General features: G+C 43.9%; 1 protein-coding gene across 6 annotated transcripts; it reads left to right on the top strand.

Moving 5' to 3' along the window:
• The first annotated feature begins 1 nt into the window (after window position 1).
• LOC135554675 (soluble calcium-activated nucleotidase 1-like) lies at window positions 2–11,239 on the top strand. 6 transcript variants are annotated; one of them, XM_064987092.1, is made up of 4 exons: window positions 2–704; window positions 8,220–8,876; window positions 9,500–9,703; window positions 9,853–11,239. In XM_064987092.1, exons 2-4 carry the CDS (start codon window positions 8,231–8,233, stop codon window positions 10,221–10,223), a joined length of 1,221 nt encoding a protein of 406 aa, XP_064843164.1. In that variant the 5' UTR covers window positions 2–704; window positions 8,220–8,230; the 3' UTR covers window positions 10,224–11,239. The 6 variants fall into 6 exon arrangements, with proteins under 6 accessions (XP_064843164.1, XP_064843163.1, XP_064843167.1 ...); XM_064987091.1 differs by lacking the exon at window positions 2–704 and adding an exon at window positions 5,451–5,815; XM_064987095.1 differs by lacking the exon at window positions 2–704 and adding an exon at window positions 5,828–5,900.
• Window positions 11,240–15,499: the final 4,260 nt, after the last annotated feature.

Here is a 15,499-nt window from a genome sequence, read left to right on the forward strand (position 1 = left end):
TAGATACGTAGATAAGGTTTACAACTATAACGAGTAAGGCTATTTGTGCTCTTTCTGGGGGGCCCTGTGTGTCACTTCAAGTTAATATGTTTAACATTGGACGCGGAGCTTACTGAAAACACGGACATTGCGCAACATAAACATCCCATGACTCTTGTCAATTTTTCAATGTATATGCCAATGCCAGGAACCTTTCACTACTAACATAGTGTGCGGTATTTGAAGTCTAGCACCGTCACTGCTATCATGGACATGAGCTTGTTCGATATTGCATGCGATTAAGTTACCGACTGACTGATCTACAAGAAACCTTGCATCATAAATAACTACTGATCAGTCAGTCACACTTTATCCTGATACATTGCGGTTTTTTATCCTCTCGAACACGGCCAATGATTTCAGATGTTCTGTTGCACCTGCATTGCAATGAAAGTCACACATTAGATCTGTTTCAACGTTGCAAACAACAAACAGTTTACGCAAACGGCGCATAGTAATCCAGAATACTTTTGAATTCGTAGGCTAGGTAGATTTCGTTGCCTGGGCGGGACTTATTTCATACTGTCACTGAACAAGGAAGTAGCCCATGGTTTCCCAATGATGTAAACGATGGAGACTGAACACTGTAGCCTAGATTTAAACGAAGCGGTGTTGTCGCCAATCAAACCATTATCGGACTGTTATTTGGCGGCATATCACTTGTAGTGAGTATCGTTCTAACATTATTTGTAACAGTTGCGCATCCATGAAGCTTCGTGTCGCCTTTATTTAATATTATCCGACAATTCTAGAGCATATCCTAGTTAAACGGGAGCACTCATATGTTGTCACGTACTTCCCCTTTTCATGTTCGAATTAGGCCTACTCACTAATCTGTCAGTAGTGTGATGATGGGGGCTCGAGTTGGCATGTTTTAAAATGCACTATATATATATATATATATATATATAAAGGTATGTGGACACCTTCAAATTAGTGGATTCAGCTATTTCAGCCATACCCGCTGCTGACAATTGTATATAACATTGGCAGTTGATTGGCCTTCCTGAAGAGCTCAGTGACTTTCAACTTGCACCGTCATCGGATGCAACCTTTCCAACAAGTCAGTTGTCAATTTTCTGCCCTGTCAACTGTAAGTGCTGTTACTGTGAAGTGGAAACATCTAGGAGCACGGCGCAGCTGAAAGTAGTATTTTTAAGCACATAGTGTGTAAAAATAGTCTGTCCTGGTTACAAAACTCCACACCAAGTTCCAAACTGCCTATGGAATCAATGTCAGCACAATAACTGTTAGTCAGGAGCTTCATGGGATGGGTTTCCATGGCCGAGCAGACGCACACAAGCCTAAGATCACCATGTGCAATGCCAAGTGTCAGCTGGAGTGGTGTAAAGCTCACCGCCATTGGACACTTCACCATCTGGCAGTCCGAAGGACAAATCTGGGTCAGGAGAACACTAACTCAACCCCATTGAACACCTTTGGGATGAATTGGAACTCTGACTGCGAGCCAGGCCTAAGTGCCCGACCTCACTAATGCTCTTGTGGGTGAATAGAAGCAAGTCCCTGCAGCAATGTTCCAACATCTAGTGGAAAGCCTTCCCAGAAGAGTGGAGGCTGTTCTAACAGCAATGTTCCAACATCTGGTGGAAAGCCTTCAGAAGAGTGGAGGCTGTTATAACAGCAATGTTCCAACATCTGGTGGAAAGCCTTCCCAGAAGAGTGGAGGCTGTTCTAACAGCAATGTTCCAACATCTAGTGGAAAGCCTTCAGAAGAGTGGAGGCTGTTATAACAGCAATGTTCCAACATCTAGTGGAAAGCCTTCAGAAGAGTGGAGGCTGTTATAACAGCAAAGGGGGGACATACAGGCGCAATGCCAATGGAAGTCTGCCAGTCTAACACTGCTGTAAAACCCATTATAAACCAAGCACATGATCACACAGCACTGTAAGTAGAAGCAGTATCTAGTCAGGTCCTTTCTAACTGCAGGAATGTAAAAGACAAGGTCATACATCAGTAGGAAGATAGGCCTTCTTTGAATAGTGACTGCTTGTATGTGAATATTGTCATTCAACACCATTTATCTACAGCAGAACATATTAAAATGCATAAACTATTGCAATCAAAAATCATTTGAAACAACTAGGCCGAGAGACCTATTATAGTGACCTTAACCTGTCACCTAGTAGTCTCTAGACAGCTGGGATGCCTCCACAATGTTGCTACCTGAGGTTAATCACCTGGCAACATTGTCAAGAGGTTCGGATCTCTTGGCCTAACAGCTATATTATTGAGTAGCTGGACCCGAGTTCGAGTCCCGGTCAGGGCTACCCCTGAATTTGCTAGCAGCAGGTACCATCACATGGTATGCTCAGTTGAAAGACAGAAAACAGTTAGTCTATGCTCATTCTGCAACCCCTGCCCAACAGCAGTCACTGTGAACCATTTATTGTCTTGACACACGTGTCCTTTAATGACATATAACCTTTTGTAGCGCCAAAGTCCATTATATGGGGCGGCAGGGTAGCCTAGTGGTCAGAGCGTTGGAGCCTAGTGGTTAGAGCGTTGGACTAGTAACCGAAAGGTTGCAAGTTCATATCCCCGAGCTGACAAGGTAGAAATCTGTCGTTCTGCCCCTGAACAGGCAGTTAACCCACTGTTCCTAGGGTGTCATTGAAAATGAGAATTTGTTCTTAACTGACTTGCCTGGTTAAATAAAGGTAAAATAAATACCGTTGCTGCAGATGTTGCCTTTCTTTGAAAATTTGCTAAGAGACAGTGGTTTACAATTAAAACCGATATCTGCGTGTAACTAACTTTCTCCTTTGCTTTATCCTGACATGGATGAAATTCTCAAAATCATATTTATTTAAAGTAACTGTCCACTGAAAATCACTTGTAAAAGTTCATATTCTATTACCTCATAACTAAATAATGTTGTTGACTCATCCTAGACTCGTATTTGTGGCCAAAGCATAAATTGAAGAGAAAAACAAATATATACCCAACTCAAACAGATTGTTTCATATATGCTGGCTATATCCTCATAGAGGATAATGTAGCTGGCCAATCAGCAGTCTACTCATGTGAATATTTTTAATGACCAGCATACACCCACACCATTCTGTTGTTGAGGTACGCCCACACCATTCTGTTGTTGAGGTACGCCCACACCATTCTGTTGTTGAGGTACGCCCACACCATTCTGTTGTTGAGGTACGCCCACACCATTCTGTTGTTGAGGTACGCCCACACCATTCTGTTGTTGAGGTACGCCCACACCATTCTGTTGTTGAGGTACGCCCACACCATTCTGTTGTTGAGGTACGCCCACACCATTCTGTTGTTGAGGTACGCCCACACCATTCTGTTGTTGAGGTACGCCCACACCATTCTGTTGTTGAGGTACGCCCACACCATTCTGTTGTTGTGGTACGCCCACACCATTCTGTTGTTGAGGTACGCCCACACCATTCTGTTGTTGAGGTACGCCCACACCATTCTGTTGTTGAGGTACGCCCACACCATTCTGTTGCTGAGGTACACCCACACCATTCTGTTGCTGAGGTACGCCCACACCATTCTGTTGTTGAATTATGAGTCACACCATTCTGTTGTTGAGGTACGCCCACACCATTCTGTTGCTGAGGTACACCCACACCATTCTGTTGTTGAGGTACGCCCACACCATTCAAAAACAGATAAGCTGCTTTTTAACATACACCCACACCATTCTGTTGATCTAGAGGGCAATTACTTTAAAGTGCATTGTGGATAATCATAACACCATTCTGTTGAGTGATAAAACCATTCTAACGATATAAAACATGTTATAGTCCATGCATTTCAGACTTCCACTGTGGTTTTACCAGTCAACACTCCGCGGGTAACCTATTTGAGTAATATAGCCTGCTCCCAGGTCTGTTTTTGCTGTCTTGCTAACTGCTATTGTCATTGTCTTGGTAGCACGAACCGATCTAGGGCAAGGCTACTTTGAAGACACCGCCATCATGACATGCTGTAATTGCATCGCTGACACACCTTGGTGTGTTCTCAGGTCTAAAGTTGTCATAGTGATACGAGATTGTCTTTTTGGTAATGGCTGATACTAGATCAGTGAATTTTCAACCTTGACCTTTGTGCATGTGTGCACTGCAAGCATAGGTAAAGTCAACAGATTGTGCCTCTAGTCTGGCCTCATCCCATACTGTCTGTTCTGTAGCCTCTAGTCTGGGATTGTCCAATACTGAATGTTCTGTAGTCTGGCCTCGTTCCGTACTGTATGTTCTGTAGCCAACTCTTTAGCCTATCATTCATTGTCATGTTGAATCAGACCTATTGTAACGTCATGTTATAGTCCATGCATTTCAGACTTCCACTGTGGTTGTACGATATAAACCTTTTCAGCAGAACATACAGTTTTGAAGACACCGAATCATGACAGACTGTACAGGCTACAGAACATACCGTTTGGTGTGTTCCAGGCTAAAGGTCAGAACATACAGTATGGAACGAGGCCAGGCTGATACTAGATCAGAACATACAGTATGGACCTTTGTGCATGGCTGCAGAACATACAGTATGGAATGAGGCCAGACTACAGGCTACAGAACATACAGTATGGAACTGTAGCCTCAGACTACAGAACATACAGTATGGAATGAGGCCAGACTACAGGCTACAGAACATACAGTATGGAACGAGGCCAGACTACAGGCTACAGAACATACAGTATGGAACGAGGCCAGGCTACAGAACATACAGTATGGAATGAGGCCAGACTACAGGCTACTGAACATACAGTTTGGAACGAGGCCAGACTACAGGCTACAGAACATACAGTTTGGAACGAGGCCAGACTACAGGCTACAGAACATACCGTTTGGAACGAGGCCAGACTACAGGCTACAGAACATACAGTATGGAACGAGGCCAGGCTACAGAACATACAGTATGGAATGAGGCCAGACTACAGGCTACAGAACATACAGTATGGAACGAGGCCAGACTACAGAACATACAGTATGGAATGAGGCCAGACTACAGGCTACAGAACATACCGTATGGAACGAGGCCAGACTACAGGCTACAGAACATACAGTATGGAACGAGGCCAGGCTACAGAACATACAGTATGGAATGAGGCCAGACTACAGGCTACAGAACATACAGTATGGGACAAGGCCAGACTACAGGCTACAGAACATACAGTATGGAACGAGGCCAGACTACAGGCTACAGAACATACAGTATGGAACGAGGACAGACTACAGGCTACAGAACATACAGTATGGAATGAGTCCAGACTACAGGCTACAGAACATACAGTATGGAACGAGGCCAGACTACAGGCTACAGAACATACAGTATGGGACGAGGCCAGACTACAGGCTACAGAACATACAGTATGGGACGAGGCCAGGCTACAGGCTACAGAACATACAGTTTGGGACGAGGCCAGACTAGAGGAACAATATGTTGACTGTACCTAGGCTTGCAGTCTATACATGCACAAAGGTCAAGCAAGACAAGAGTGGTGAAGAGTAGTTGTCAATTACCTTGCTAGGTTTTCCCCTTTGGACTTGCGGTGGTTAATCAATACTAATCCCCCAAGTCTAGTTAAAGTTCACCACCGTTGTTGTTACCCTTAGTCACGGTTGCACAGCCAATCCCTTTCAGCTGATAACTAAGGAGTTCACTGCTCAGCATACAATTAACTCTAGGGCAACGGAAGAGTGTAGCTGGTCCATTGGTGCGGTTGTGGAAGTGAGATGACAGTCGGCCAGCATTCAGGAAGGAGGAGGAGGAGAAGAAAGGGTAACTCCATACTACCAGAGCTCTTGTTTGTTTCGGTGACAGCAGATCCTGCATGGACTCTGTGATTTGAGGAGTTTGTTGTGAGGTACTATATGGAGAAGAGGTAACTAGGTCCCAGATCAGTTTGTGCGTGCTTGCTTATACCTCACCTACTCCTATGTATGGCATGACAATGACCATAGTATTTGCTCTAGAGCCCGAACAGATCTGGGACCTGGCTAGAGGAGAGACATGTTGGAGATATGTACTATAGTGTGTGATGTCTGTAGTGTCTAGTTGGGATTCCATCCATCACAGATACTTTACCCTGTAATTGATGCCGTGTGTTTGAGGACCTACATGCTCACACCTCAGGCACTTCCTAGTGTGGGTGCACAAACAACAATCTGTTTTCTGGTGATTTAGTTTCAACCAGCTGATGTGTGCGTGCCTGTGTGTTAGACTAGCATGCCAGAGAGGGAAGTCTGCCACAGAGCAGAGCGTCTCAGGGTGTCATAATGGACTTCTGTTTGGCTGGGGGCCCTGGCCACAGTCCTGGTATAAAAGAGCCTTTGAGCAGAAGAGAGGCTGCCGCTGCTGGCTTTAGAGACATTATACCCTGGTCACAGGATGTGTCGCTCCTGGAACCGACTCAAAGTGAGGTCACAAAGATTTTCTTGAGGGTGTACATGTTGGTGTATTTCTGAGAGCGCATTTCAAATGGATGCTTCATTCGATTTCGATACTGCCTTTCACCCCGATTCACATTTGAGATTTTTTTCAGTTAACATTTAGGCTATGCCACATGCATTTGTATCTTCTCCGTAATGAATCTAGATCTGAGTACCTCCATGACGATATCAAGAATAGAAAAAAATTGTAACAGTTCTGATTGGTCTAATTAATTCTACACTCAACCAATGAGTTGAGCCAGAGTCAGAATACTTGAAAATTCGTCATTGGTTTTGCTTCCCTGATTGGTTAGAGATGATCCAATCACTGATTACTATGTTTTGTACAATACCCATCATTTTGACATTACCACAAATGACTTCAACGATGGCGGTCTCAGACTGAAGTATGTATCAAACATAGAGAAGCTAAAGAATTCAGTTTGAATCATCAGTCAACATTTAGGCTACATTGAGTGTATAATTAATTTTTTCAGATGTATGGAGACAGATACTATCAAAAAAGCCACCGATAATGCTGTGGCAAACGGTTTCTTATTTAGATGTACCAAAACGTAGGCAGGATTGCATTTCCTTATTCTTTCGCCTGTTGGCTTTCTCTCTCACGAGTGATGTTGATTGAGTATCTGATAAGCAGAACACATGAACACATGAGATTTGCTACTGAGATTAGGTCCCTCTGGGATAATGAATCCAAATCACATGTTATTGGTCATATACAGGTGTTTAGCAGATGTTATTGCGGGTGTAGTGAAATGCGTGTGCTCATAAAGACTACTCTACCTGTTCACCACTTGTTAGCGTAGCCAAATCCTAAAAGTAGGCTCGTTTTTGAACACCCTCATCTGACTGAGAGTTTTGTGTGACAACGTTTTTGGGGTGGTTTCCGGGTGTCTACTTGCTACCTTTCCTGCTTTACCTGTTCACAACGACATATTGTCCCATTTTATGTCACTGAATGGGCCACTCCCAGGCTCCACGTCGACACACTGCCTGCACACCTGTGGCCAGCTTCTATTGGTCTCACCTGTAGCTAGCTCTTCTTCCTCCTTCACAGCAGAACTGAGCTGTGGGATGCTCATTGGTTGTACATAGACATTCTCTTCAGGATCTGCAAGCTAGTGTTCTTTCAGTGGTCTGCTATATGGACAGACGTGAGCCTTAAAGAAGAACGTCCTTGTGAGCAGAGATTCTATCATTATTTTCAGTTTTTTACAGGCAACCTGGATCTGAATGAAGCTGGTGTGTATTGTATACTGTTGTCTGGTGTGAAATCTCACACGTGATTTATTTGAATGTTTATGTACTGATTTGGTGTTTCACTGATATTAGCCTCTTGTGAAAGACTTAACAAATGTTAAATCAAAACATCTAATCCATGTGACATCTTCAAGGAGTTCTTCAGCGGTTGTGGGGTTGTTATAGTGCCGTCAGATTCTAAAGCTGCTATATTTCTCTCAAAATTGCACTGAGATACACATGATGATTGAGAGTCATGAGACTTGTGAAATATTCTGAAACACTGATTGTCTATAGGATCGAGGCCAAAGTCACAACAACAATACATGGTTATCTAACTACTGGTGAGTGAGTGCGTGGGGTGAAAAGGAGGCGAGGAGAGGAATCAAGGAAATACAATTGAGATTCTACCTGTGTACTGTAGCTGAGGAGGGCAGCCTTTCCCTCAAATCAGACCTGTGACCCCTCCATTCTCCTCTCCTTAACCTTTTCAGGTCCCTCCCCCATGCCTGTTTCCCCAGGCTACACCCAACTGGAGCAGAATGATCCGTGTATGAACCCCCTGCGCATCTCAGTCGGAGGACTTCCCATGTTGGCCTCCATGACCAACACTCCAGACCCCCGATTCCGCCTCAATTTGAAGGCCATCGTAGCCCTGGTCCTGGCCATTTCCCTGGTCCTCCTCTACATGCACCTGAACCCGGGCTCCTACTCCGAGGTCCCCAGCTCCCGTAACTGGAAGTCTGGCCACATGGCGGTGGACGAGGTGGCCGACCGCTACAATGACACTTACCCGCTCAGCACCCCCGAGCGGACGCCGCAGGGCATGCGCTACCGCATCGGGGTCATTGCCGACCTGGACACGGACTCGCGCAGCGACAAGAAGCTGACGTGGTTCAGCTACATGCGCCGGGGCCACCTGCTGGTGTCGGAGAGTGGCACCAAGGTGGCCGTGGAATGGGACGCGGAGAGGGTCCTGCTGGAGAGCCACCTGGCGGAGAAGGGCCGGGGCATGGAGCTGTCAGAGCTGGTGGTGTTCAACGGGAAGCTGTACAGCGTGGATGACCGAACGGGCGTGGTCTACCACATCGACGGCAGCAAGGCTGTGCCCTGGGTCATCCTGCCTGATGGGGACGGCTCCGTCTCCAAAGGTCAGTGAGGTAGATGAGCCAAATTCAAGTGCAGAATCGATTCCTAGGCACTCCTATAGGTTTGTAGGTTTCTGAAAGGTTTGAATAAGTATAAATTCTATGGTAATTGCTTCATCTTGCCTTCTAATAGGGTAGATTGAATTTCCACCATATTGCACACTGGAAACTGGAATATTACACACTGGAAACTGTTGAGCATGAAAAATCTAGCAGCGTTGCAGTTCTTGACACAAACCTGTGGCAACTACTACCATACCCTGTTCAAAGGCACTTAAATATTTTGTCTTGCCCATTCACCCCCTGAATGGCACACATACACAGTCCATGTCTCAAGGCTGAAAAATCCTTCTTTAACCTGTCTCCTCCCCTTCAGCTACACTGATTTGAAGTGGATTTAACACTGGACATCAATAAGGGATCATAGCTTTCACCTGGTCAGTCTATCTCATGGAACAAGCAGGTGTTCCTAATGTTTTGTTCACTCAGTGTATGTCCTTTATCAGCCAAGTGGGAGAGTATATTTCTCTTAACTACTTTTTTACTCTTTGGTGCATTCAAAAGGTCTGTACAGTAGTTCAGTGAATCATAAAATCTTGATGTGTGTCCCAATGACCCTCTTTCAGGGTTCAAAGCAGAGTGGCTAGCAGTAAAGGACGAGCACTTGTACGTGGGTGGCCTGGGGAAAGAGTGGACAACCACCACGGGGGAGGTGGTCAACAACAACCCTGAGTGGGTAAAGGTGGTGGGCCATCGGGGGGATGTGCAGCACCAGAACTGGGTCCCCAAGTACAACCTCCTGAGGTCCGCAGCTGGGATCGAACCTCCAGGTGAGAGCTGCAGGGTTGAATGCTAACCATGCTAACGCTAACTGCAAAGGCTATGCTGACTGTGTTAGCCTAGCATATACAGTTAGTTACCCCTGCAAACTATTAGCATTCTCTATGATATTCAGATTCTCATGACATTCTCTCCCCAGGTTACCTGATCCACGAGTCGGCCGCGTGGAGCGACAGCCTGCAGCGCTGGTTCTTCCTCCCACGCCGCGCGAGCAAAGAGCGCTACGACGAGACGGCCGACGAGCGCCGTGCTGCCAACCTCGTCCTCAGCTGCTCGCCGGACTTCAAGGACGTCACCGTGAACCGGGTGGGCCCGCATAACCCCACACACGGCTTTTCCTCTTTCAAGTTTGTCCCCAACACGGACAATCAGATCATCGTGGCTCTCAAGTCGGAGGAGGACGCTGGGAAAATTGCCTCGTACATAATGGCATTCACACTGGACGGCCAGATCCTGTTACCTGAAACCAAGATAGGAGACGTGAAGTATGAGGGTCTGGAGTTCATTTAGAAAACAAGGACATATAGTAGCTATGTGGAACATAGTTGTTGACATTCCATGCACTCAAAAGTTAACTTGCTGCTTGTTAATTGACTGTGAAGACGACACGCAGCCCAATCGATCAATCACGGATCAGAAGCCATTTTGGTGTGACCTGAGGTAAGCATCAAATGGAAGACAACAGACTTAAACAGGGAGGGGCTACCTGTCATTTTTTCATTTTATGTTGAAAAACATTTAACATTTTAATTTAGTTGCATGCCCTAATGAACTCAACTCAAGGTTTCAGGGCCAAGACATTCTGTATAGTAAATGGGAGCCGAGAATAGCCTAGGCTACCTGAACAAAGTCCTCTAGTTGAGGATGTCCTCTTGATGGCCATGCTCTACCTAGGCCAACGGCTGTCTTGTAAAGTAATGTAGACTTTGTCAGAATGAATGTACAAATGATCAATTCATCTTAAACTGTGATTTAACTCATAGAATGCAGATACTGTACATCCAGGAACTAATGGATTTGTTGTATTTTCCCCCCAATGTATATCACAGTTTTGTCTTAGTTTTTACTACATAAAATCATATACTTCAGGACACTATACCCTACGTCAGGGATCATCAACTAGTTCAGCGGTGGGATGATTTTGTTCTTGAGCGGATGGTCGGTGGGCCGGAACATAATTACAAATCATTTGTAGACTGGAAATTGACCACATGAAGCCCCAACAGATATATTTGACTAACGTAATCATTTCAAACCGTGCTTACATTTGTATATGATCCCGCCTCTCTATTGTGCAGGGGAATACCTGGGAACAGACTTCCACAATGAAAATCACTTGGAGCTGATTTGCTGGTGTTTTTAGTCTTTTATGTCCAACAATGAAAATACAAAAAATAAAAACCTGCTTTGTGACTCCATTGACCTTTATGAAAATATGTTTTTTAATGGAATATAGAACAAGAGCAGAATCTCACATCATCCTGTTTTGTTTTTCTGGTGTTTGTTGAGTAAAATCTATCTTGATACACCTGGAGTCTTTTATTGGGTGAGGTTGGAAAACATACAAAATCAAGAGACATTAACCTCAAAGAAGATGACTATTTGTCTGCATTATGTAACTATCACATCATTTAGGTTGGGTACTATGAATATACCTTGTTATTAATTAGCACGTGTGTGTTATTATCATGTCATATGGATGTGCACTTACAAAGCATTTGTCATTTGTTCAATGCTGTTTATTCTGAAAATTGATTGAACATAATACAAATGTATGAAATCATTTTACATTTAGGTTCGGATTAGGATTTAGGGTTAGCCATTGTTTTTTTCTTGTCCAAGGTTGATGAGATTAGGCTTGACCCAATCCTTGATCTCTCTTGGTTTAGTCAGTCTTATCTATTGGGGATCAAACTAAAACAATATCTACAAGCTGTGCAACCAGCCCCTCTGTGAGGTCACACTAAATCTAGAGAATCCAGTTGTATGCGTGCAGTTTTGATTACGTTAGTAAATACTTTCACCCCTGTGGCTATAGCCTAGTTAAATAAAGGTTCAATAAAAATCAAATATATATCTAAGCAGTGTCATTTTACAAGGGTTTTAAAAGAACCACGACGCGCACAGCAAGACACCAAGAAGCAAGATGTTTAAGAATCTGAATGTCAAATGTCTCTGAAAACTCTAGATTAACTATTGTCCTTTGTGATGAATATAATGTTTGCTTTTATATTGGATTATATTGGATATACTTGATTGTCTGTTGTACACAAATGTACTTTATGTACAGAAAATGGATTTGGTTGAAAATCAAGTAAATGTGCTATGGTTTCTTATCAATACACTGTCTGGAGTGGGAAAAGCACATTCACTAGAAACAGTGATCCAGCATGGTCATTTTTGTGTAGAATACAATTTTGCTACTTTTTTACGAATAAAACACATTTGAGTTGTAATTAATTTATTGCATCAGCTAAACCTATTCGTGGTGGTTGTTATTGTTGTGGAAGATGGTATAATATTGTAATGACCTGACTAGATCATAAAGGAACAATTGTCCAGACAGAGGTTTGAGTTTACGAATTGATGGTTCATTAAACCAACTTTACACAGGCTACTGTTTGGCCGTAGCCTACGCCAAATAAATGAAAGATACCCCGCAAACCAATCGTGACCTTCTATTTTGAAGCCCAGACTTAAACTTAAGAGAGAGAACAAAGGCTAAACCTGGTCTTAACTTCCAAAGCTCCATCCCCCTGCCCAACCCCCCTCCACGCCACTCCGCCAACCGCCAGGATGCCCGGCATCAGAACATTCCAGGCATTCCCGTGATTGGCAGATAGCAGGTTGATTGGCATGTCGGACCCCGCGAACACTGGGTACTGGTAAGTACATCACAACCACCTACTAGCCTAACACATAACATACTGTCTGTGCGGGTCTGTGCGGGTCGCTACAATATATAGACATTAAAGCTTTAGGCCAATGGTTTTGCTCCTGGATGTGGGGAGATGGGCCTATATAGAAGACCCATTTTGGCTCAAGAGCACCCCTAGAGGCAAAAGTTAATATGGTTAATACCATCAGGCAAAAACATGTGGGCAAGACTGTGAGAACCCTCACTCTATTGCTTGTCTGTTTGTCAGTTTCCCAAGCTGGTTGGTGAAAATGCTGAGGCCTTGAATCACTCCTCTGTGGCTGCTGTTGCTTCTCCATGTCCCTGGACTCTGCAACATGGAATCTATTCAGTGAGTTCCCTGTAGCCTGGATTGTACTGTCTAGTCAACTCCTATGGTTATTGTCATGCCACATGCCATGGCCATACAACACAAACATATCTGGGACCAGGATAAGTTCAGTTGGCCAACGACATAATGAAATCTGATATTTCCATTTCTCTATTCATCACACATAAGTCATGTTAATTTGTGAATTACATTGTTAGTAGGACAATGACATGATTTATATTTTTTGGAGTAGACTTCCCTATGATCAGGCATCAGCCAATCATGTGGTGTACTCCTCAAGCTCAAGTTCCACTCCAGCCCCAGACTATGTCAACTCATTCACAACACCAAACCACAATAGTGTGATTTACCAGACCAAGGAAACCAACCCCATCAGTTGGTCCACTGGATGTCATAAGGTGAATTCACCAATTTGTAAGTCGCTCTGGATAAGAGCGTCTGCCAAATGACTTAAATGTTATGTGTTAAATGTCAGCAAGAGTCTTTAAGAACCAACGAGAATGTTCCAGGTGTATTTCCTTCCCCACTGCCAGTCTCTCTCTCCAAAGCAGCCTCAGTCAAAACCAGACCAACAGTGTTCACTTCAGCAACCGACTGCTCCTAACATGTGAGGGCAGGTATGTCTTTCACGTCCAGGACTTCAAGAACGACATGGCCCAGATCCCTACTAACAGCAGTCTGGCCCTGTCCTACCCCTGTCCTGAAGGCCAGTATGACTTTCGCTTTGTGGTGAGACCAGAATACATCTGATAGCACTGCCTGGCACAGATGCAACAATGCTCCTAACACGCATCCACAAATCTAATCATTCTGCCCTGCTAACAATCGGTTTTTAATAAGAGTTTGAAATGACAGTACTGTAGTTTTGGAAATACAATATCTGATTGATTTGGTTACATATGCTGAAAGCATATCCAAAAGTATCACTGTTCGTAGATTAAAATTATGCAAAAACTATATTAACATGAAATGTGTGCCTGCACTTGAATAAAACGCCTTTGAATATACAGGGATGAGGGTGATGCTTTTTCATGTCTATTATTCCTCCACTAGATGGGGTCGTTCCTTCAATCATATTCAGCTGGAAATACTCAGTATGGAGGCTGAAAGAGGAGTTGGGTTAAAAAGGATGAGTTCCTCTTTGACCAAACTACTCTCTGACACTATCTGAGACCTTCAGTTTCTAGGAGCACATAATTAGCACAGTACTGGATGCCTGGATTCTCTAAAGGATTAGAACCATACAATTACTGGAACAGACATTTACATTTAAGTCAACGACCCATGATGGGTGGCCCGGTGGCCATATTAAGTGTACCAGTCAAATTGCTGTGGTCTAAGGGGATTTATCCTATTTAGTAATTACATTTATTTTATTGTAACCTTATCCACTCCAGCAGCTGTGATTCGTCCAGACTGACTGTGATGCTGCAGGTCAAGCAAACATCTGTCAATATGACGTCAGTCATAGATGCTGTTCAGTGCTCCAGCAGGGTTGGTTAGCTCAGCATCACAGAGCAGCTCTGATGTATATTTAACTGTCGTGGGAACAAAGTAGTACATCTGTTTATTACAGAACCAATGAATAAGGGTGGAGGCTTGACCACTTGACCACTTGACAGCATTGGCATTATGTTGCATTATGTGGCATTATGTGTGATCTGTGGAAAGAGAGAGACAGTAGCTCTGCTGTACAATATTTTTATAATGGGGAATTTGTTTTTGTTTTTATAGACATTCGTATAAACACGTTTGGCTCTTTGTATACTTGGTAGTCATGAAGTCAAAAATGGACCCAAGAGACGGACACGTTATGGCATGTGTGCATGTAAACAACTATCTTCACATTTTCGGGTAAGTGACCATATTCTTAGGGCAACAGAAAAATACTGCTGACAAGGGCAAAGTGAAAGTGCTTTTCAGACCTTAAAGAATCTCTGAGTAGGGTATGACATAGTGATTGATCAGCATTTTTGCCCCAGGTGATTTAAAAAAAACAACAACAACAAAAAACCGGTAAGGAATTCCAGTAGGCGTAGCCTAAAACTGATCTTCTGGTTCATCCCTATTGGGGCTCCCGAGTGGTGCAGCGGTCTAAGGCACTGCATCTCAGTGGTAGAGGCATCACTACAGACCCTGGCTCAATTCCAGGCTGTATCGCACCCGGCCGTGAATGGGAGTTCCATAGGGCAGCGCACAATTGGCCGAGTGTCGTCCGGGTTAGGGTTTGGCCGGGGTAGGGTTTGGCCGGGGTAGGCCATCATTGTAAATAATATTTTTTTCTTAACTGACTTGCCTAGTTAAATAAAGGTTAAATAAAAATAAAACATCTTTAAAAAGTTGAGCCTGGTCTGTGGTTGTTGCAATAGGCAGGGGATTTTTTTAAACTAATTGCTAAGAATTCCAGTAGGGGCCAGCAAAATATGTAGGTTTTTTAACCTGCTATACTTGAAGTGTAACTTTTAGTCAGGGCGAGCAGAGCTGAGCCACTTTATCCTATTGCTCTGGCTGAGATACACTATATAGGGGTAACTTGCT

Source organism: Oncorhynchus masou, chromosome 14 (genome assembly GCF_036934945.1).
Source record: "Oncorhynchus masou masou isolate Uvic2021 chromosome 14, UVic_Omas_1.1, whole genome shotgun sequence".
NCBI classification, from domain to species: domain Eukaryota; kingdom Metazoa; phylum Chordata; class Actinopteri; order Salmoniformes; family Salmonidae; genus Oncorhynchus; species Oncorhynchus masou.